Raw genomic sequence first — 24,658 nt, 5'->3', positions numbered from 1 at the left:
TGTGTTCTATCATTTGCTTCCAGGTCTGAGTTAGTTCAGCTCATCCTTGACTGACAAAACCTTATCTGAAATTCAAAATTCCTCCTGTGAAGATTGCAGAAACAATTCCCTTTATCCCTTTGGCCCAGGAGCACAAACAAGTAGGAAGATATGAAAGGGCAGCGGCGGTGCCTGTGCTGGCAAGTTCCAGGTGGATCTGGGGTTGACAGAGGACAATTCTCTCCAATTCCCCCAAAATTTCTGGCACTTTCTTCCCATCCCAAAGTCTGACAGGAGGCACCTTCAATTCCTCCCCCAGAGATGAGAATGCTGCACCATCCCCCCCCAGCTGAGGAGTGTTCCTGGGGGTGTTCCAGCTCCTCTTCTCCATGGGCTGACATTCCAGAGGGTGGGACCCCCTGGGCTCATCACAGGGATGGGTTTGTGGGCATTTGTCCCATTTGTGATGGAGGAAAAACGGAGCTGAGGCCAGGCTGGGCTGTGCCAGCACCTCCTCTCAATTCTGGAGAGTGCTTTGCTGGGAGTGGGTCCTGAAATGAATCCCTCAGTTCTGCTCTAAGGCAGGAGCTTCAGACAAGGACAAGGGATCACTGAGGGGAGCAGCATTGAGGGGATCAGCATTGAGGGGATCAGCATTGAGGGGATCAGCATTGAGGGGATCAGCATTGAGGGGAGCAGCATTGAGGGGATCAGCATTGAGGGGATCAGCATTGAGGGGATCAGCATTGAGGGGATCAGCATTGAGGGGAGCAGCATTGAGGGGATCAGCATTGAGGGGATCAGCATTGAGGGGATCAGCATTGAGGGGATCAGCATTGAGGGGATCAGCATTGAGGGGAGCAGCACTGAGGGGATCAGCATTGAGGAGAGCAGCATTTAGGAAATCATCATTTAGGGGATCAGCATTTAGGAAATCATCATTTAGGGGATCATCATTGAGGGGACCAGCATTTAGGGGACCAGCATTTAGGAAATCATAATTTAGGGCATCATCATTTAGGGGATCATCATTTAGGGGATCAGCCTTTAGGGGATCAGCATTTAGAGGATCATCATTTAGGGCATCATCATTTAGGGGATCAGCATTTAGAGGATCATCATTTAGGGAATCATCATTTAGGGGATCAGCATTTAGAGGATCATCATTTAGGGAATCATCATTTAGGGGATCAGCATTTAGAGGATCATCATTTAGGGAATCATCATTTAGGGGATCAGCATTTAGAGGATCATCATTTAGGGAATCATCATTTAGGGGATCAGCATTTAGAGGATCATCATTTAGGGAATCATCATTTAGGGGATCAGCATTTAGGGGACCAGCATTTAGGGGACCAGCATCCAGGATCTTCACAGGATCATTTAGGCTGGAAAACACCTCCAAAACCATTGAATACTTTAAGGAAACCCACAGCACTTTGGGAAAACATCTTTATCTGAATTACCAATGTAATTCACTGCTGGTGATTCAGTTTCTCAATTTTTTCACCCGTTGGTTTAACCAGATCTCCACTTCCAAGAGTTCTTTGGTGCAACAGGCACTCCCTGAACAATCCCCAGACTAATTGGCTTCACCCTGGGCTCCTCACGAGGGAGATGATGGAATATTTACTCTGCACTGCTCTCACTGAAGAACTGCAGCTTGCAACACACACTTTAATCCACACGCTACAAAACTTAATGTGACCAGACACTGCAGTGAAAAATAAATATCAGCTGAGCAGGGGAGAGCTCCAAACCCCCCAGGCTTCACTGTGGGGCTGCCATGAAGAGAAAGGAAGGGTGGCAGGAGCAGGAATCACATCCTTGTGCTCCACAGCAGAGCTCTTTTGACAGGACAAGCTCCAGGAGTGGAGGCAGAGGCTGGGGGAGGTTTTATTTCCTCTGTAAACCCAAAGTCATCTCGACACACGAGCCAGGGCTGTTCTGGTGCCAGTCAGGGCAGATTTAGAGGGGCCCTGAAGCAGCAGGGCTGGCTGGGCTCTGGGGCAGCACCAGCTCAGCCCAGAGTCCCAGAGGGGGCAGTGGGACAGTCACTGACCAAACCCACCGTGGGCAGGGAAAACAGGAGATTCAGCCATGGAAAAACACTCACAGCAACAAGATTTTGTTATTCCTTTCAAATGAGCAACACTCCAGGCCAGGAATGAGCTGCCCTGGCTGCTGCTCCCTCCCAGCCCTGCCTGACAGGGAATTCCAGCAGCTCCAGACTGAGATAAACCTGAACACCCAAAGTGTGTCACTACCAACCTCCCCCCTCTGCCAGCAGGTAAACAACAATAACAAACAAAGGCAAAGGAAACCAGTGGGGGAAAATCATCTTCCACCTGCTTGCAATTCCTTAAACTTCAATCCCAGGCCAGATCCAGGGGGGTGTAAAGCAAGGAAGAATTGTAGCTGTTGGTTTACACCATGTTATTATCCAGGCAGTGCCTGAGAGAGAGGGAGACTGAATTTATCTCTGAAGTGCTTCCTGAAATACAAGTCGCTGCACTTTGTTCCTCAGCAGAAACAAAATCTAATTTAGCAAACGCTGATGCATGGTCACTGCACAATTCAGTGGGAACAAATATCAAATCATGCACAGTGCCTGGCTCTCAGCAGCATCATTTCTGGAGGATCCATGGCCGCCTCCTCCCTAATGCAGCAGTTTGGGGTTTTGCCATTTGCTGGAGTTACTGTTACTCACACAGACATGCTGTTCTTCCCTGTTGTTCTACAGCCCATTCCACAACCACAGGCACATCAAAAACCTCTCCCCAGCAAAACTGTATTGGAAAAAAATCCCAATATTGCTGGGTGGAACGTGCCTGGGCTCATCCAGCCCTAGTGCTGGACCAAAGGTGGCAGCTGTGGTGTTTCACCTCAGAGACACCTTGGGCTGGCTGGAGGTTGCAGTTGGGCACTTGGAATGAGTCCAGGCATGGTAGAAACTCAGTTTACCTCTGGTGGAAAGGGTTCAGGTGATGGTGAAGAGGAAAGGGAGAGGATTCTGCCAGAGGGTTAAATCCAGAGTTCATTCCAGGGTGACAGAGCTCTGAATCTTGGTAACAGCTCCAACAAACCCTGACCACATGGTCTCAGTGTCCTTTAAACCCACAGGGAGGGGCAGGGAGAGGACAGGTGAGCCACCAAGCAGGTGGGAGGGGAGGATCTCAGGGGACAATGACACCTGGACAGGCCAATGACCCCAGGTCTGAGAAGCACCTTTGGAACTTCTGCCAATCACACGATGCCCTTGCTGGAATGTGGAGCTTGACAGAGAGCACTTAGGAAGGGGGCAGGGGAGGGGAAGGGACAGGTTGGCACACCTGAGGGACAGGATATTGCTTCACACCACAACACAACTGAAACACCAGGGGCAAGCCCTGCTTGTCCTGCAGCACCTCCAAGGTTTGCTCAGAGCTCTCCAAACCCACCCACACCAACTCCTCAAATGTCCCTGTGCCCATTGGTGAGTGCTGTGCATCATTTATCAAGTGCTGGGACCCAGGACATGGCTCTGGCTGCCCTGGAGGACTCCAGATCCTGGCAGGGGGCTCAGAGACCTTGGCACAGAGTCAGACACCTCTGCTTTCCATTTTAACCCCTGGAAACAATTCCCTACTTTGGGTGAAGATTTACAGGCCACAAGAGCTTGATTAGAATGATTGATAGAGAACTTATAGCTCCATTATCAGGAGAAACAAACTTCTTCCTGCTCCTCAGCCCTGGAGATGCTGTCAGGATTCAGAGGAAGAAGCTGACACTGCCCAGACAGAATCTTGTGTTTGAATGGAATTTATGAACCATGTGTGAGGTGTGTGAATATGCAACAGGTTGTTCCTTTTAAGGGTTAATCCTCTGTTAATTTGGGTCCTTTCTGGGGCTTATTTTGCCCAGAAAAGGCACCCAAACCATCCCTAACTCTTTGTTTTTATTGTCTCACATTGTCCTAATCCAAATTGTCCAAATTTTTATTACCCTAATGATATTACTAGTTTTATAACCATTTTATTACTATTATTACTATTTTTACAACCATTTTATTACTATTAAACTTATAAAATCTTAAAAAACAAGTGATTGGCGTTTTTCACACCTGCAAATTCAACACCTCCACACCTGATCAGTGGGAGCCTTGCTGCTCTCAGGATTCACCTTCTCCAAGCTGGAGCTTAACCTCCAGTCTCCTATCACAGCCTGCTGGGTAATAAATAATGCAGAGTCATTCCATTAACTGGAACCTCATCAAAAGCCCGTGGATCCACGAGCAGCATCAAGGGGATGATTTCCATCTCAGACAGCCTGAGCCCGGGGAGGGATGAGCTGGGCAATGCAAGGGCAGGAAAGAAGTGCATTTGAGCTGAATTCAGCTCGTGCCAGCACTGCCAAGCCCAGGAGTGTCACCCTGATTTTTAAAGATTTTCTGAGCTTTCTGTAACGAGCTTCCTCACACACTTGCTGTAGATAAATGATTGTTTTGCATTCTTTTCTGGAGGAGGAGAAATCTGATGGGCTGGTGGTTTGTCATTGGAGAGGTGGCACTGTCACCACCCTCCAACCCGCTGTCACTTTTGGAACTCTATAAATGTTGGAGTCAGAAATTAAATGTGGAGATCAGTGGGCCTGGCACAACCAGTCTTCCCTTTTTCTCTTCCCTTTGATGTGAGAACAAGGGAGACTGGTTGTGCCAGGCCCACTGATCTCCACAGGGCACCTTGGCTGAAGGAGTTCAGACATTCACAGCCCAAAAATCCCCCAGCAAACAAAAAACCTGAACGCCCCAGGAAGAGTAACACCTGAAAAATCAAATTAAGCAGCCCCAGTTGATAAGGCTTTTAACACAATCCCAGGTTTCTGCCCTCTCCACTTCTCAGCAAATCCATTTCTTGGTACAGATGTTCCACATTTCAAGTCTGGCCCCTGTGGCACTGCAGCAGCTTCGGACTGAGGTGAAATCCTGGAGCTGTGTCACAGGAGCTGCTCACATCCACAGAATTCACCCCACACAATAAAACTGGGCTGCAAAACTCCTGGCAAAGCTTCCACACCCTGAGAGCTTTCACTGTGTCAGGAAAATTCACCCACAAACACCAGAGGTTCGTGTCCCAAAAGGAGACAGAGCAGCCCTGGAACTTTATTCCAATCAAGGCAGAGGCCATGGGGCATCCCCTGGGGTCTCTCAGATTTTTGGAGGGCTCAGCCTCCTTTTTATCCCAATTTCCAGCTGCATTTCCCTTCTCTCTTTCCCCATTTCTGAGGTACCTGAGAGGTTCAGACTCCCCAGAAAAGCTGATCCCAAAGATTCCCCTCTAATGTACAACCCTCCCTTTTCATTTTGAATTCTTACTGAATTTAGGGGTTTTTCTTCCCCATTGTTTCTTTCACCTTTCAATGTCTAATTTCGTTTCTTACCAAACCTGAAGTTTATCTGTAAAATCAAATCTCTTTTTCCCTTCACCAATCAGTGGAATCCTTCCCATGGTTTCTTTTCCCTCCCCGTGCTGGTTTGATCTCCCAGCAGACCCACAGCTGGTTTGGAAAGACAAATCCACCATTCCTCTCAGGTGCCAGCCCCCCTGGTTTGTGCAGGGCAGGGGCAGAAAGCTGCTGGGGTGCCCAAGGAAGCCTGAAGGGCAGGGAATGAAGGAGCAGGACGTGGAAAACCTTGGGAAGCAGCAGCAGCAGGATGGCTCACCCCAAATCCCCACTGCAGAGGCAGCCCAGGCTCAGGGGCCAAGCACAGGCACACAGGGAGCAGCCCCAGCTCCTCCTGACAGGGCAGCCATCCCCTGGAATCCTCTGCCCAGCTCCAGAAGTTACTCCTATATCCAGCCAGGATATCCAGACATCTCCTCCAGGGATGGCATTTCCTTCCTTCAAACCTCTCCCTCTCAGAACTGTCTCCTGATCCATTCTGGTGCTCCCTCAGCACTGCCTGTCCCCTCCACAGCCATGGCAGCAGAATGATGAGCCCAGGCACTTCTGGAGCTGTTTCCATCCCCAGAGCACTCCCCAGGCATGCCCCAGCTAATGCAGATCCTGGGCTGAGGAACAGCCCCACTGGGCATTCCCTCTGAGCCTCTCAGCTCCTCCAGTGCCCTTGGATTCCACCTCAGAATTGCTGAATGCTTCGCCTGGCAAGGGACCTCCAAGCTCCTCTGCACCTCTCCTGTCAAACCAAGAGTCATCCTCCAAAAATAAATGGTTTAGGATGTGGTGAAGATGGAGCTGGGGGGCTCTGACTGATCCCCTCAGTGACCCCTTTGTGACAAAGGCCACAAAACCAAACCCAAGCTCACAAATCCTTTCCAAAGGAACTTCAGAGCCTCAGGTTTAGAAATATTTTATAATCCTCTGGAGCCTTCCTAACCCCACCTGAGCTGTGCAGCCACATTTCCCTTCTAAGCCCCCCCTGAGCAAATCTCCACTTATTTTGGCATCTAAATATCCTTGAAAAGAGCCAGAACCTCAATTAAAATGTTCAGCCTGATTCAAAACCTTCTGAAATTTTTACTGTTATTTTTTCTCTGAGATGTACACAGCAAAGATTTCATTTTTTCTCACCTCCACTGCAGATATCTGTAAAAATGACACAGATCATCTCAACCCCCAGCTGAAATTAAACTCAGAAAACAGAAGGTAATTTGATGAAAAACTTTTTTCCCAGAGTCTGCAAATGGACTCCCACTCATGTGCAGCATTTTTTACTCAGTCTCATTTACAAGGTGCTAATTATTATGGCCAAAACAAATTTTTCAATTTGTATTTCAATTATTTTTGCAGTAAAATAATCTTTGCATTTAAATGGTTTATCCAGAGGGCTCAAAGGCATTTTCACCTCGGGTGTTTGGATTATTAAAAAAAAAAAAGAAAATAAAAAAAAAAATTGAAGAAGGTGAAGTAAGGTTCAAGGTGAAATCCATCCCAAGTAACAGTGGAGCCAGAATTAAAGAATTCCTCATGAAAATCTTTCATTTTTGGTCTCCCCTTGAATTAATTCCCTTTGCCACAGCTCTGTGTCCAGCTGTAAAATTCAACATTCCCTCAAGGCCCAAGGGAGATGTTGGCCTCCAAATTCCATCTCCCTCGACTTTACAAGCCCTCAGCCCTTGGAATTCTCCCAAAATCAACAATTCCATCCTTTCCCTGCTGCTTTCAAGGGAGCACAGGGGGCAGAGCTCCTTCAGAACCAAATCTGCTCTGAGAAGTTTTTCACCTGAGCGAGTTCCATGGGGTTTCTTCCCCCTCCCCACCACGTTTTGGACTCTAACTTAGATTTCACACATCAGTTCATTAACCAGCTTGTGTTTTCATGCTTTTTATACTCCCTGAAAGCCCAGAAATTCCACAAGTCCCCTTCTGGTGCTGGCAGAGAGGCCACAGACCCTTTTGAACCCCCAGGGAATCTCTGCAGCAGCCAAAACAGAAGAAACCACTTCATGCACTGCCATCCCCAGCACCTCACACCTCCAGATCTGCACGAAATTAAAAATATCACTCCCAACAAGCAGAGACTCCACTTATTAAAAGCTCTTCACTCTTGCCACCACCATCCTCATCTCCCCACGCTCTGCAGAGTGAAATGTTCTCCGTGTTTACAAGAGCTCTGAGATCTTCCAACAAACCCCTCTGCCAGGCAATTGTGTTACAGCAGCTCACACTTGCGTGATTGGATTTGAATTACAAAAAAGAGCCCAACAGAAAGCAATTTCTCCTGGGAGTTTTTGTTAGGGTATAAATCCAATTTTTACTTGATTCCGTTAACAGCACTTTCATATTCACTTCCTTTAAGTATTGCAGCACTTGATATTTATTACCTAATGCCTCCTTGTCACCTTGAGCAATCAATGAAAGTCACCTGGAGTTGACAGTACAGAGGAAAGTTAATAAATAAAAGTTAATAATTCACTTCACCCAATGAGCCAAAAAAACAAGGCAGTCACATGCCCCAAAAGAATAACAGCCACAAAAGGCTCCCAGCAGATTGTCTGCTGAAAGAGTGAAACATTTCAATTATACTGAATTTTTCAGTCCATTCAGACCTGAGTTTCACATTTGCAATGGCAAAACCTGGATTTTTATTTCGGGGAATGGTGGAATGGTTTGGAGGGGATGTTAAAGATCAGCTGTGGGCACTGAAATCTGTCAGCTCTGTTCAACAAGGGATCTGATGTCACCCTGATTTTTTAAGATTTTCTGAGCCTTCTGATGTTGACATTCTTGTAGAGAACTTCCTCACACACTTTCTGTAAATAACTCATTGTTTTGCATTCTTTTGTGGAGGAGGAGAAATCTGATGGGCTGTTGGTTTGTCCAGTGTCATTGGAGAGGTGGCACTTGCCTCCAATCCACTGTCACTTTTGGAAATCTATAAATGTTGGAGTCAGAAATTAAACTTCCCTTTTTCTCTTCACCTTGAGAACAGGAGTGTGTGACAATGTCCTTCTGTCCAAACAGAATTTGGGAACTGATGGATGCTCTGATAGCCCAAATCCAGAATTTTTTGTGCTGTTTTGACCCAACTTAGAAAGACTCTTGTGCCAAGCACTGATTTTCCATGACTTTTACAATTCCTGCATCCTGTGCCCTCTCCACCTCTGCAGAACCCCCAGAGAAACCCAAAACTCCCTCCTATTAACACCACATTGTATTTTATTTTTCTCTCACCTCCTCCATCCATTTAAAACCTCATTTTCACCCACAGACATATTCCACTTCATCTTAGTTTTCAATCCCCAAAGCAGATCAATACCTTTCTTCTTCAATCTACATAGCTCTCAATCAAGGAGCTAACAGGGGGTGAATTGAATCGACTTCTACGTTCAAATTGGGGATTTTTTTGTCAAAACTCTCATTTGTTAACTGCATTTCATGGAAGAAAAAGGCAAAAAAGTCTCTGGAACAGCACTCAGTGTTGGACTCCTGAGTAAAAAAAGGTCATCATTTGTTCTCTAATTTAAGATTGGGAAGTGCTCCCAGGAGGAGCAAATGACAGAGCCTCCCCCAAGCCGGCATTTTAAATCCAGCAAAATGAACTTGCTCTTGCTAAATGAGTTAAGTTAATTCAGGAGGAAGAAGTGCAGGTGTTTACCAAGAGGTGACAACAGCAGGGACCTTGCAGGGTTGGTTTTTCTACCTTGAATCTTGCCCAGGGTGAGAACCAGCCTGGCCTGTGCTGCTGGAGAAGGGCCCTGGGTCAGCGAGACACCAGGGCTGAGTTAAAAACAGGATCCTGAAATGTGTGGGGTGAAGAGAGACCTGAAACCTCATCCAATCCCATCCAAAAGAGACCTTAAATCCCATCCAAAAGAGACCTGAAACCTCATCTAACCCCATCGAAAATTGACCTTAAATCTCATCCCATCCCACCTAAAAGAGACCTTAAATTCCATCCCATCCAAGAGAGACCTTAAACCTCAACCAACCAATCCCATCCAAGAGAGACCTTAAACCTCATCCCATCCCACCCAAAAGAGAACTTAAATCTCATCCCATCCCATCCAAGAGACCTTAAATCTCATCCCATCCAATAGAGTCCTGAAACCTCATCCAATCCCATCCAAAAGAAACCTGAAACCTCATCCAATCCTATCCAAAAGAGACCTTAAATCTCAACCCATCCCATCCATGAGAGAATTTAAATCTCATCCCATCACATCCAAGAGACCTCGAATCTCATCCCACCCAAAAGAGACCTTAAATCTCATCCAATCCCACCCAAAAGAGAACTTAAACCTCATCCTATCCCATCCAAGAGACCTCAAATCTCATTCCACCCAAAAGAGACCCTAAATCCCATCCCATCCCATCCCACCCCTCCCACTGCCCCAGGTTGCTCCAAGCCCAGTGTCCAGCCTGGCCTTGGGCACTGTCAGGGATCCAGGGGCAGCCCCAGCTGCTCTGGGAATTCCATCCCAGCCCCTCCCCACCCTGCCAGGAAAGGTTTTCTGCCTTTTTGACCAAGTCCAAAGAGCTTCACCCAAAACCCACCCTGGGCTTTATCTCAGCATGGGGACAGTCCCACACCTTGTTCCCCCAGCACAGCAGCTCTGATGGGGCTTTTTAAAAGAGATATTCATGAAAGCCCCCACCAAAGCAGAGGAAATGGAATCCAGCTGGGTTCACACACTCTGAGGAGCTGCAGAATTTGCAGGATGGGACAGCAGAGCCTCAGAGGGGGCAGACTGTCCTTCTGGTCAGGCCAGGGCTGCTGCCTCCAGAGCTTGTGCCACCCCAACCCTGGGGAGGAAGGCCCAGCACTGGAGATGCCTTTTGGGGCCACCTAAAATCACAGGCCAGACTAAATCAAGGCAATAAATAAAATTCAGTTCTATTTACTGAAGGGCCTTCAGGGGCATTTAGGGCACACAAAGCCCCCCCAAGGGGTTACACCCAAAAAATGGACAATGGGTCACAGGTTTCACACTTTTATAAGTCTGGGCCCCAATTTGCATATTGGGGGTAAATTAATTCCAATTACAGCTTCAGCTAATGAAGTCATTGACCCCAAGTTTGCTCCCCTAAGTCACTTTTGTTTCCATCTCTCAGGCCTGAGGCAGGGAGGTGTCCTTGATTGCCAGGCCTGGAGAGGAATTGTTGAGTGTAGCGGTTTTGAGGTTTTAATTTTGAGGTTTTGAGGTTTGCATCACTTCCCTAAATATCTCTCAGGCCAAACCATGACATTGTGTCTGCCCAAAATGGGAAAGCAGCAGCTCACACTGCACATGGAGCTTAGAGTTCTACACTAAAGAACTGCAGGATTACAAACAGATGAAAAATACAAAACTCCTAAAATACTAAGGCATCTCTGGGAAAAAAAAAGTCCCCAAACAATGAGGGACAAACTCCCCATCCTTCAAACCCTTCATTATTCCAGCAGGTGAACCTTATTTTAATATTAACAGCCCAAGTGGTGCTTAACTTTAAAGAGAGTCCCTTGGGAGTGCTGCTGCCAGCTGCCCAGTGTCCAGGATCCCTGCCCAACCTTTCCCTAATGGAGACAAAACAACAATAGAGGGATATAAACAATATGCTGTGGGATGCAAGGAGCATCTTTAAAAATGGCACAGCCTTTGGAAAAGCACCAGCTGCATTATCCTGCTGCAGGATGGGATGTTTGCCTCCCCTTCCCAGGAGGAAATGGATTTTTCTGGGTGTTATTATTTGGTGGATAAAGGGGGAAGGAGCATTGAATTGTGCCTTTGTCAGAGGAGAAATGAGCTGCAGTTTTCTGTGCCCCTGAGTTGAGCAGCTCTCCACAGCCCCTGTAAGGTGCAGGGTTTGCTCTGCCCACAGCAGTGAGAAGAGGGGAGAATCCTGCTGGGATTCATGGGGAAGGACTGGGGACAGGATGTGACTCCCTGTGAGCCCCCACAAAACTTCCTGTGCCCAAAACCCCACTCCTCCTTTTTTGCAGGGAATAAACTCCCCCTCAGGCCATGCAACTCCAAAAGTAATGACATAAATACCACCCAAAAAACCTCCAAAAAATCTAATTTCAAACTCTGCTTTCACTAAATTAACTAAACAAAATATTGATAAACTGCTGATAAATAACAGGAACCGTAACAAGGAAACAAATTCTCCATTTGATCTCTGCCATCCTGCAGGCATTCATCTTCATAATTAATTAGATAATTCTATTAGCACAGCACTGCTTTTCCCCCTCCACAGACAAGAAGCTGGAGCTCACATAATTTAAGGAACTGCTTCAAAGGCAGAGAGTGTGGCAGGTTAAATTCAGAAGGTCCAGAGCATCCTCTCTGCCAATATCCTGCTTTTCTAAAGCCCAGCTTCCCATTCCCTGATGCATCTGGCAAATTCTCAGTGCACACCTCCCACCCCTGGTGAGCACACTTTGCTTTTAAAAGCTGCAGTCTTTGCATAAAACATGGATCTAAAGGTAGAAAAAGTGTATAAAAAGGCAATTCTGTACAAATTACAGGAGCTGTGCAAATCCTCCCTGCAACAGAAACTGTGCCTGGTTTTATTCCTGACTTTTTTTGACAATACTGCTGGAAGTTCAGTGGCAGACAGACAACTTTCACCTCAAAATGTCATTCACAATTAATCCCAAATTGTACATGAAATGGTTGAATTCACTCCATGCAATCAAGGGAGAGAACCAAGAGCACAGAAAAGTTGAGCAGTTAATCAACCTCGTGCAATTTGTACCTGCTGAAAGCTCCTCACAAACATCCCAAGATCTCTCTCTCTCTCTGCAGAATAAATCTGGAAATCATTTTGCAAATTCTGTTTATCCCCCTGTTGTAGGTGTGAAAAACACCAATCACTTGGTTTTTAAGATTTTAAAAGTTTAATAGTAATAAAATGGTTGTAAAAATAGTAATGTAATCAGAGTAATAAAAATTTGGGCAGTTTGGATTAGGACAATATGAGACAATAAAAACAAAGAGTTATGGACAGTCTGCTCTTTCTGGGCAAAATAAGCCCAAAAAAGGACCCAAATTAACAGAGGATTAACCCTTAAAAGCAGCAGCCTGTTGCACATTCATACACCTCATCCATGGTGCATCAATTCCATTCAAACACAAGATTCTGGCTGGGCAGTGTCAGCTTCTTCCTCTGAACCTGACAGCAAAAAAAGTTCATTTCTTCTGATAATGGAGCAATAAATTCTCTTTCTCTGAAAGATTTGGGTGCTGTCTGGTGTGAGTACCTCATTCCTTTCTTTTAAAAAAAATTCCCCACACAGATAGTTTCTATTTTAACATTATAACCTAAAACTATATTTAACACTACTTAAGAAAGTTAATCCAGCATCACTTTCTAACATAACACATGTAACTTTCATTTGAATATTTGCAAAAAGCCAATCATAAAATGTGCATTTTTCACCTCGGGGTGGGGAAGGGAAGCAGAGTGAGGGAGGTGAGGGAGGCTCACACCCTGCTGGATGCCCCAGGAAGGGAAGCAGAGTGAGGGAGGTGAGGGAGGCTCACACCCTGCTGGATGCCCCAGTGCCCCCAGCCACGGCAGGCAGCAGGAACTGGGCTCTGACAACTCCAGCGAGTCAGGGCAGTGTGCAAACAACAGCAGAGCACTGAAGCAGCAAATCCCCAGTTGTGGTTAATTCTGTGCCTGTGATTAACTCATCTTTCCTGGCTCTTCCAGCCCTCCTTGAGCTCCTCCTGCAGCTGGGGCTGGCACCATCAGCCCGTGCCTGTGCCTTGCTCCTCACTGAAGTGACAGCGAGGACCAGGGCAAATGCTCTGCTGAAACCAGGCCCCAAGGCAGGGGGATGGAACCCAAAAAAAAGCCATTTCAGCAGGGCAGAAGAGACCTCCCATCCCTGAGGTCAGAGGAACAAATCTTCCCTTCCTTTTGTGCTCAAGTGTTCTGGACAAAGACACCTTTATTTGAGATTCACCGTGGGTTGATCTGTCTGGAAATGGGAACCACGGACATTTTGATGAATGGAGGCAGGAATTGTTCTGTTCCAGTGTAACCACTGTGAAATGCCTTTGCACAGACACAGCTCCAACCTCATCTGCAGCAGGGAGCCTTCTCAAAAACCACCTCAGGAGCTGCAGCATCACAGCCCCGTGCTGGTGCTCAGCGTGGGATGACGCAGGAGTGACATCCAGGCTGCTCCTGCTGGGTGACCTTGGCCAGCCCTTCCTGCTCCTGCCTCCTTCCTGCCTTCCAGCACCTCCTGGGGCACCCACTGCTCTGCCCAGGAGTGGAACAGGAGTGGAAAAGCCTTTCTACCAGCAGGAACTGGGGTGCTGGGGGTTTCCTGCTGGTTGGATGGACAGAGGAGCTGAGCTGCCTTCTGAGGACACCCAGGATAAACAGAGGGAGAAGCTGAAACTCCAGCAAAGACTGAGAGGTTTTTTTGGTGAGGACTTGGCTGCAGCTCCAGTCCTGCCCAGGTGGTGCCCACACAAACCAGGCTGGCTCTGGTGGCACTGGTGGCCTTTTTCTTGTGTCCCCCTAAGGCACTCCTTGCTTGGCAGCACTGGAGGAAAGCCCCTCTGGGCTGTGATTTCCGTCTCTCACTCCAGAATTACACCCAATACCTGTTGATAGGTTAGAATGTTCCCTGTGCCACCTCCAGGTGTGTCCAGGAGGAATTTCTGCATGGAAAGGGTGGTCAGGCATTGGGGCTGCCCAGGGAGGTTTGGGGCCCCATCCCTGGAGGTGCCCCAAGAAGGCCTGGATGTGACACTCAGTGCTCTGGGCTGGGGACAAGGTGGGGACAGGGCACAGCTTGGACTCTGTGACCTGGGAGGGCTTTTCCAACCCCTCTGATGCCAGGATTTTGGGTGTTTACACCTCAGGCAATGACACTGCTGATAATCCACACACCAACACCAGTTGTTCCAGCTCTTCCCAGGTGGAGCAAAAAGCCTCACCTGGTTTAAACTCCCCTTAAATCCTGACTCCATTTCCCTTCCCAGCATTCCTCACTGGATATTGGGATTCCAGCACCTCTGACATTTCAGTGGATGTCAAAGAGACAGCTCAATGCTGCACTCAACAATTCCAGCAGTAGAGAATCTTTACTACTTAATCATTTCCCTTTTTATTTGTAGCCCTTAAAGTCTTATCTCTCCCCTTCCATTTGAATTTGCTCTATTTTCTGTTGGGGAAAAAAAAAAAAGCCTTAATTTAAATTTAGGCCTATTCATGGTGTTTCTGAACCTCCCAATGCCTGGAAACATGGAGGAGAGTAAAGAAGTATTATTTAAAATCCACTCAGCTAAACAGAGCTTTGTTATAATTTCACTAAAGCCTGTGAAAAATTACTCCAGCCCCGTGTCTCAGGATACTCCTGATAAAAATGGAGCTAAAAAGACTTTTCTTGCAATGCTGTGGGCTCAAAACCAGTTAAGGCTGCCTGACCTTGCCCCCAACTAACCCTCAACATTATCATAACAATTTCCTCTGGTCAAGATCCAGGCCAAATTCTGGCAGGGGTTGGGAGGGCAGCAGCAGGAACAGAAGCACAGCTGTGAAATTTGGCATTTCCCACCCAGCTGGGCTCTCAGAAAGCAGAGAAGGGCAGCAATAATTCCATGGCTGGAAATCCCTGGAATGCTGCTGGAAGGGGCTGAGAGCAGGAACCATTCCCTGGGTGAGGAGTGCTCAGCTCTGCACAGGGACACTTCCCCCACAGCACTGACATCCCCTGGCCAACACTCAGCCCCACATGGGACACAAATCCACCACAAACCAAACTCATAAGCAGCTTCCTGCTCGTCCACTCTTGAGAAGTCTGGAAAAAACTGTTTTCCATGGAGAAAAAATGAGAATTACAGGGGTTTAAAAGTGATGAGCTGGTGTTTCAAGCTGCTGCATCCTCCCTTACCCCAGTGCCAAGCAAGGTGCTGACGAATAAAGCACAGTGTGTAAATAATGGAGTCAGGACCCTTTTCTAACAGGCCATTAAAATGTATTTTATCTGTGTTTATGCACACCCACGGGGCCTGCACCTGCCCCTGATGCACCCTGCAGTGCTGGAGCTGAGCTGACTCCCCAGAAAGCACCAGAAAGGGGCGAGCAGCACTGCTGTGACACCTGAGTGACAGACAGACAGAAATCCAGAACCATCACACTCCAGAGGCCAGGGGGGCTCAGCACCAACCCACAGCCAAAGGCAAACCCAGTGCCCTGTGCCAGTTTTATCCCTGTGGAACACCAGGGCCTTCAAACTCCAGGGGGGAACCTCCCAAAGCATTTCCACAGCCACAATAAACTTCAACCTGCAGGGGGAACCTCCCAAAGGAGAGGAATGGGGGATTTGTCTTTCCAAACCAGCTGTGGGGCTGCTGGGAGATCAAACCAGCACTGGGGAGGGAAAAGAAACCATGGAAAGGATTCCACTGATTGGCGAAGGGAAAAAGAGATTTGATTTTACAAATAAGAAACGAAATTGGACATTGAGAGATGAAAGAAACAATGGGGAAGAAAAACCCCTAAATTCAGTAAGAATTCAAAATGAAAAGGGAGGGTTGTACATTAGAGGGGAATCTCTGGGATCAGCTGTTCTGGGAAGTCTGAACCTCTCAGGTACCTCAGAAATGGGGAAAGAGAGAAGGGAAATGCAGCTGGGAAATTGGGATAAAAAGGAGGCTGAGCCCTCCAAAAATCTGAGAGACCCCAGGGGATGCCCCATGGCCTCTGCCTTGATTGGAATAAAGTTCCAGGACTGCTCTGTCTCCTTTTGGACACAAACCTCTGGTGTTTGTGGGTGAATTTTCCTGACACAAAGCACTTCCACAGCCACAATAAACTTCAGACTGGAAGGGAGAACCTCACAAAGCACCTCCACAGCCACAATAAATTTCCCATCACCAGGCACCACCTTCCCTCCGCTCCATCCTCCCCCCAAGGGAAGCTCCATCCCCCTGCCCTGGGACATGGCAGCCCCTGAGGGCACCCCACACCCCGTGGGGGCTTTCAGAAGGCCATTTCTGAGCAGGCAGGACCCAGCTGATGTGATGGGAGCAGGGTTTGTCCCCCTTTTCCCCGTCCTGATGGCTCCACACACACGGCTCTGCTGCCACACCATGGGAACTCCTGGCTACTGCTCCCTGCACAGCCCCGGAACGGGAGAGCTCAGAGCTCTGGGAACTTTGTTCCACAGGGGTTCAGCGTTCAGAACAGGCTGAACTGATTTCCTGGCACTGCACCCCAAAGCCACTGTGACCCTCCAAAGGGTGGGTGCCTCTCCTCCCTCCCTCCCTGCGTACCCAGCAGCAGGCAGTGCCGCCCAAGCTGGCATCCTGCTCTCACAAAAACATCCTGGCTGGGCTTTCAGAATCTAAAGAGGGGACTTATTGATCAATGCCTCCGGCTCTGATGCTGATAAAAAACCATCTGAGGGCTAAAAAGCTTTTGCAGGTCTTGTGCTCACAAAGCAAAACAACCCAGAGCATCAACCTCTGGCTGAAGGATCCAGAACAGAGAGCTCAAAATGCAGACAGGAGGGAGCAGGGGCCTGAGAAGAAAGGATTAAATGCTCAGTGAGGTACAGAGTGAAGCCTGGAAGATCCAGTATGAGTAAGCCACGGGCAGCTAAGAAGAAGAGAAGAAGCTGTAAGCCCCTGGTAGGGTAAATCTGAGCTCTAGGTATCTCTCCATCAGTCAGCTCACATGGGGAAACCTCCACAGAAGCTGCTGGAATGGTTTTCCTCCGTGCACAGGCTGAATGTTCACGCTGAAGAGATGAAAAATAGCCACCAAAATAAATATTCAGCCTTTATTAGGGACCTGTAGGTTGTTTGGGTGAGTTTACAGCCTTTCCTAGCAGATGCTCCCAGTCAGCAGAACTGTTCAGCTCCACTGCAAGAGTGCTCAGGAGCAGCAGTTAATCCTCATCCCCCAGCCCCTGAAAGGAAACCTGCCTTACATAATAAAATCAGCCTTGCATTCCAGAGAAAGTTTTTCCTCCAAAAAATAAAAATTAAACCCAACCAAAAACCCCAAAGCCAAGGAGCTTTCATACACATCAACACCCAAACACACATTCCTCCAGCCTAGGATACAGCAGACAAGACAACAGGACTTGGAAACTTGGAAATGGGGGCACTGCACAGTGTGGAGAGCAGCCACTGCCAAGCACTCGGCTCTCCCACTCTTCCCCCTCCCACACACACAGAAGGACAGTCCCTAAATATTTGCTGTTCACACCAGAAATAAACTTCACTCCCTGGATCTGCTTCGGCTGCAAGGGCAGCTGCGGAAATGAGGCAGGAGACACAAGCAAACTGCCCCCAAATTCAAATCTTCTTCTGCTTTCAAGCCCAAACATGCATATTTCATAAAAGCCAGGCTGCTGAGGCCAGCGAGCTCATATATAAGAGATATTCAACTGGGAAGGCAGGAGGAAAAGGAGGAAAGTGCTTCCATCTTCATGCAAGGCATCCAGAAATCTGTTCTATCAGCTGTGGGCAAACAGCAGGGTGGTGAAATCCTGAATTAAGATGCCAGGGGAAGACAGAGGGGAGAGCAGTGCTGGCATTTTTCACAGTCATGCTGCACATCAGTAGCTCCTGAAGCAGCTCATCCCAAAGCTGACCCAGCGGAGCAGGGGAATGAGATCATGGAGAGCCAGAGCCTTCCTCACACGGCAGCGCTGGGAGAGCTGCTGCTCCCGCAGGATGCAGCCACTGAGCTCTGGATCAAACACCCTCGTGCCGTGCCCAAGGTGCCAGGGCACAGTGTGCCAACACCCCAGTGCCACCACCCCAGTGCCACACAGCCTACTGCCACCATCCCAGTGTCACACACCCCAGTGCCACACAGCTCAGTGACACCACTCCAATGCCACACACCCCTGTGCCACACAGCCTATTGCCAACATCCCAGTGTTACCACCCCTGGTGTGGCACCACCCCAGTGCCACACAGCCTATTGCTACCACTCCAGTGCCATCACCCCAGTGCCACACAGCTCAGTGACACCACTCCAGTGCCACACACCCCTGTGCCACACAGCCTACTGCCACCATCCCAGTGCCATCACCCCAGTGCCACACAGCTCAGTAATACCACTCCAGTGCCACACACCCCAGTGCCATCACCCCAGTGCCACACAGCCTATTGCCACCATCCCAGTGTCACCACCTCAGTGCCATCACCCCAGTGCCACACAGCTCAGTGCCACACACCCCAGTGCCACACAGCCTACTGCCACCACCCCACTGCCACCACCCCAATGGCACACAGCCTACTGCCACCCAGCCTACTGCCACCACCCCACTGCCACCACCCCAGTGCCACACAGCCTACTGCCACCACCCCATTGCCACCCAGCCGACTGCCACCACCCCAGTGCCACCACCCCAGTGCCACACAGCCTATTGCCACCATCCCAGTGGCACACAGCTCAGTGCCTCACCGCTGTGCCATCACCCCAGTGCCACCCAGCCTACTGCCACCCCCCAGTGCCACCCCGTTCCCGCTCCATCCCGCGGAGCCGGGGCAGGATCGCAGCCGCTCCGGCCGAAGTTGCCCGCGGCGCTCCCTCACTCACCCATGGCCGATCCTGCCAGCAGCCCCAGCGAGAGCAGCAGTGCCCGGCTCCAGGCGCTGCCCTCGGCCGCCAGCAGTGCCACCATGCCCAGCTGCCAGCAGTGCCTTCCGAGGCTGCAGCTGCATCCCGGCCGGTGCCATCGCAAGGAAGGTTGCATGTCAAAGGGCAGCGGCACCAATGGGGCGGGCTGGGGGTCCGCTGCTCGCCGCTCTTGGGTTTTTCCCCCTTTTTTCCTTCCCCTCGGCGATTGGGATAGTCCTCGGCTCGGCTGGATGAAGAGGAGAAAGGAAGGAGGAGGGGGGAGGTGAGGGGGAAGCGGGTCAGGCTTGTGATTTTGATGTATTTTTTTTTTCCCCTTAATTTTCTTCAGCCCGGGAGGAGGAAAAAAAAAAATCCCACCGCATGGAAGGCTCTGAGCTTCTGCAGCTGGAATGAACCAAGTGTGGCAGCAGCTCGGGGAGAGGAGAGGAGAGGGAAGGCGAGGAGAGGAGAGGAGAAGAGAGGAGAGGAGAGCAGGGGAGGGCTGGCGCGTCCCTCCCGGTGGCTGTCTCAGAGCCAGCTCCTCGGCAGCAGCACCACCACCAGCACCACGCAGCCCGCAGGGATTTATACTTCTTTTTTTTTTTTTTTTTTTTTTTTTTATTAAGCCACTTGATTAATCGTTCCCGGAGCTTTGTTCCCTCTCTGGATGCCGGGCCAGGGGGGTGTTATGGAGAGGGGGGGGATATCCTGTGTTACCCACCCCAAACCCGGCATCCAGCCCCACAGCGCTTTTATTTTTGATACTCCAGCTTTCCTGATAAGGAACGAGCCCCCCACCCCCACTTCTCTCTCTCACACACATCCCTGTTATTCACCCCCTCCCTTCCCCCCATAAACAACCTGATGCTATTGACACAATTTCTGTGATGAAGCGAATTTTGTTGCGAACACGGATCACGACAGAACCTCCCCCCCTCCCCCCCTCCCTCCCTTTTCCCTGTCTGTGCCTTGTCCTCGCAGCTCCCTGATATTGGTGGGACTGGTCCAGGGGCATCCTGCAGGTGGGAAAGGCTGTGCCCCCTCCCCCGAGCCAACCGGGGGGCTTGGCAGGGCTGGCAGAGCCCCGTTTCTCCCCCACCACCAGCAGCACCTCCCCTTGTTTTTGTTTTAACATCTCCCGGTGCGCCGGTCCCTGAAGCTGCAGGCAAGATGGGGAAAAGGGAGGGAGGAATGGGAATGCAGCCACTTAACGCCACATTCGGGAACTTCATTATCTTGCTAATGATGCTCAGATCCAGGGACAAGGAAAACAACTCGAACATGACACCAGAGCTTAAGGAAATAAATAAATAACGAAGAAAAAGGCACTCTGGAAAACGCTCGAGCATCCTCCCCCTCCTCCCTCCTCGCCGAGCACCGACTTTACGTTCGTGACGGGCTCGGAGCCGCCGCTCTCCCCCAAACCCCTGGGGGACAGGGGGTGTCTGCCAGCCCCACACCCCCTCTCCAGCCCTGCCATCCCCTTTTTCCCTCCGTCCATCCCAATTTCCGCAGCTCCCCCGGGATGCGGGGCCGGGCCGGTGCCCCCGGTTGACAAGGCGGGCCCGGGCCGCTCCCCCCGGCCCTGCCGGGGCCACCTCGGGGGCTGCCCTGGCCACCCATCCCCCTGCTCCCCCGGCTTCGCATTTGCTGCAGTTTCTTGCTGCAAAACCCCCTTCTCCGGCCGTGTTCCGGTTGCCTTGAATGAGCTTATTTGACAGCAAAAAAACCAAATTATAGATCGAGGGTGCTCGCAGATCTGGGCTCAATCCTCCTTGTCTGTCCCTCTGTCCCTTCTGCATTTCAATCCTCGCACTGCCCACACCGGGAGCCGCTGCCAAGAGCCAAGGCAACCGCGGCTGGCACATGAAAGAGTTGCTTTATGTCTGTTTAAGCTGCAGCATCAATTCAAACAGCCCCGATTGTGCACAGGCACAGCTCCCCCGGGGAAAGCTCCGGGCCACAGCTCCGCGAGCCGCTGTCCCCTCGCCACCCAGCCATGTCCCCCTGCCCAAAATCCCATCTGGGGCGGCTGCAGGGCAGGGGCTGAGCCAAGAGCCCTGCATGCACCAGGAAGGATCCACAGGCAGAAAAAAAGGCACTGAGGAGCCACAATCCCACTTTATTGCCGGGCACTTATCACAAATCCAGGGGTTCCTCCCCGGTAGGTTTGCCAAAAAAACCCCGGAGGTTTAGAGTCGAGCTGTCTCCAGAATAATTAAGAAAATAAGAATTAAGAATTAAGAATTATTATTCACGGCAAGGACAATTACCATGAGCACGGCACAAACCATCCCCGGCATCCCCAACTCCTCAGCCCCGAGGGAGGGATGCTGAGTCTCACCTTGCCACATCACCTCTCCCTACACACAGAAATCCTGCCAGCACACAAATCCTGCTCTGCACTGCCACCCGCAGCCCAGCCGGCCTGCAGGGACACGTTCCCCGCTGATTTTATCCCACTTGGCCACGTCCCGCTCGCCCCTCGACAAAACTCTGCTGGGATTCCTCCCCAGGAAGCACAGCAGAGACCCCAAGGTGTCCCACAGATTTGGGGGTTTGGGGGAAATCCTTCCAAGGTGTCCCACAGCTTTGGGGTGGGTTTGGGGGAAATCCTTCCAAGGTGTCCCACAGATTTGGGGGTTTGGGGGAAATCCTTCCAAGGTGTCCCACAGCTTTGGGGTGGGTCTGGGGGAAATCCTTCCAAGGTGTCCCACAGCTTTGGGGGTGGGTTTGGGGGAAATCCTTCCAAGGTGCTGCACAGCATTGGGGTGGGTTTGGGGGAAATCCTTCCAAGGTGTCCCACAGCTTTGGGGGTGGGTTTGGGGGAAATCCTTCCAGGTGCTGCACAGCTTGGGGGTGGGTTTGGGGGAAATCCTTCCAAGGTGTCCCACAGCTTTGGGGGTGGGTTTGGGGGAAATCCTTCCAAGGTGTCCCACAGCTTTGGGGTGGGTCTGGGGGAAATCCTTCCAAGGTGTCCCACAGCTTTGGGGGTGGGTTTGGGGGAAAACCTTCCAAGGTGCTGCACAGCTTTGGGGTGGGTTTGGGGGAAATCCTTCCAAGGTGCTGCACAGCTTTGGGGTGGGTCTGGGGGAAATCCTTCCAAGGTGTCCCACAGCTTTGGGGGTGGGTTTGGGGGAAATCCTTCCAAGGTGTCCCACAGCTTTGGGGTGGGTTTGGGGGAAATCCTTCCAAGGTGTCCCACAGCTTTGGGGGTGGGTTTGGGGGAAATCCTTCCAAGGTGCTGCACAGCATTGGGGTGGGTTTGGGGAGGAGGTTTCTCAGCGTGAGGAGGGGCTGGCACTGGGAACCGGGGTTGTCCCATCCCTGGAAGGGTCCAAAACCAGGCTGGACAGGGCTTGGAGCTACCTGGGATGGGGAAAGAGTCCCTGGGATGGGGAAAGTGTCCCTGGGATGGGGAAAGGGGTCCCTGGGATGGGGAAAGTGTCCCTGGGATGAGGAAGGTGACCCTGGATAGGGAAAGGTGTCCCTGGAATAGTGAAAGTGTCCCTGGGAGAGGGAAAGGTGACCCTGGGATGGGGAAAGTGTCCCTGGGACAGGGAAGGTGACCCTGGATAGGGAAAGGTGACCGTGGGAGAAGGAAAGTGTCCCTGGGATGGGGAAAGGAGAGCCTGGGACAGGGAAAATGTCCCTGGGACAGGGAAAATGTCCCTGGGACAGGGAAAGGTGGGATGAACTGAGCTGATTTGAGATCCTCTCCCATCCAATCCCACACCTTTCCCAAGCAGTCACCTGTTATAACCAAGGCTGAGGCACAGGGTGCATCCTCCTCCTGCTGCTGAGGCAAACAATTTCCACTTTCTTCCCACCACAACCAGTTTTCTCTGGGAAAAGTGTGTCCCATGAAACCCGACTGCTTCAAATCCTGAAGCACCCAAAGCAGCTGCTGCACTCCCTTCCCCACAACATTTGAAGGAAAACAACCAGAGACACATCAAAATATTTACAGGAAGAAGTGAAAGCAGCATTCAAAGGAGCAAAATTGAAAATTAAAGTGTGATAGGGAAGCTACTGTAAACAGCTGATCTTCACAAAGAAAAGCTGGATTTAGCACAGAAAAAATTTATGCCTACTCATGTTTCACAGGGCAAATAATGGGGAGAGAGGGAAGGATGCTCTTCACATTAATTGGATAATATTTACTGTGTGCTCCCAAAATAGAAAAAGTAAAATTGACAAATCCAGCTCACAAGCAGCAAGAATTAACACATCCTGCAAACAAAACATCCTGCAAACCTGGCCTGTCCTGGAAGTGTTAAATTCTATTTTTAAATTAAATTCCTGACGTGGAAGTGTTAAATTCTATTTTACCTTCCAAAAAATAACTTCACAGTTGAGGAAACAGAGAATTTTCCAGATGAAGCCATGGAGGAACAGAAGGGGAAAGCTGCAGCCTGTGAAACCACCAGACAGGAATCCCTTTGAGAAAATGGGGCAGAAAGTTGTTTCTGTACTCAAAAATAGCCTAACAATGTTCTATTTTCATACCCACAGCACAAATCTGTTGAGGTTTTTATTACACAGAATATCTCTGCTCTTTAAAAATAGAGGGGAGCCAGCATCCCACTAATTACAGTGAGCCTATGATTAGAGGTAATTAGATACATTTACAATTTAGAATTTCCTAACTTGAGCTGTTTATGAGCCATAGATGTGCCCAAAGTGTGTGCACAGAGCATCAGTCATTCCCTGCAGCTATGAGGAGCAAATTGATAACACATTAAATTATTGAACATGGCAGGAGCAAACTGGAATTTCAATGGCTGCTTTGGGGGAAGGAAAACACAAGAATTGCGATTTGGAGCAGGTGACCATCACAGGCAGGTGGATGTGGAACACAAAACTTCAATCCCTCTGCAAGGGAACACAGAATTCTTCAATCCCTCTGCAAGGAAACAGAGAATTCTTCAATCCCTCTGCAAGGAAACACAGAATTCTTCAATCCCTCTGCAAGGAACACAAAACTCTTCAACACTTCTGCAAGGGAACACAAAATTTCAACCCCTCTGCAAGGAAACACAGAATTTCAATCCCTCTGCAAGGAAACAGAGAATTCTTCAATCCCTCTGCAAGGAAACACAGAATTCTTCAATCCCTCTGCAAGGAAACAGAGAATTCTTCAATCCCTCTGCAAGGAAACACAGAATTCTTCAATCCCTCTGCAAGGGAACACAGAATTCTTCAATCCCTCTGCAAGGGAACAGAGAATTCTTCAATCCCTCTGCAAGGGAACACAGAATTCTTCAATCCCTCTGCAAGGGAACACAGAATTCTTCAATCCCTCTGCAAGTCCCAGATCAACCTGGGGAGTTTGGAGGGTCCCCAGTGCAGTGTTTGCTCTCTGGGGATGCCCAGCCCAGGTCTGCAAAGTGCTGGAATGGCCTTTTCCACTCAGGAGTTGTTGTGTTCCCTGCCAGAGGCTGCTATTCCCCTTTTCTCTAACACTCAATCCAGGATTTCCCTCCTGCTGAAGTGCAGCAGACACAGGAAGCTCATGGAGAGCTGGGATTGTCCAGCCTGGAGAGGAGAAGCTCTGGGGGAGAACCAAACTCCTCAATTTTGGTTCTATTCCTACCACCTCATTTGACCTCAAATTCTCAAGAAAATTCTCAAATTTGGTTTTATTCCT

The 24,658-nt window shown here is 49.6% G+C and overlaps 1 protein-coding gene across 1 annotated transcript in view; it reads right to left on the bottom strand.

Annotated features, from left to right (window-relative positions):
* The window catches only part of CSMD2 (CUB and Sushi multiple domains 2), a 238,452-nt gene extending 219,024 nt beyond the window's left edge, over window positions 1-19,428 (bottom strand). The window contains 1 exon segment of the mRNA XM_050983373.1: window positions 18,988-19,428. Within this exon segment, the coding sequence (XP_050839330.1) occupies window positions 18,988-19,144 (157 nt within the window). The 5' untranslated portion in view covers window positions 19,145-19,428.
* Window positions 19,429-24,658: the final 5,230 nt, after the last annotated feature.

This window comes from Serinus canaria, chromosome 23 (genome assembly GCF_022539315.1).
Source record: "Serinus canaria isolate serCan28SL12 chromosome 23, serCan2020, whole genome shotgun sequence".
NCBI lineage: Eukaryota > Metazoa > Chordata > Aves > Passeriformes > Fringillidae > Serinus > Serinus canaria.
Note: the sequence above shows the minus strand (reverse complement) of the source record. Positions and strands in the feature narration are given on the sequence as shown.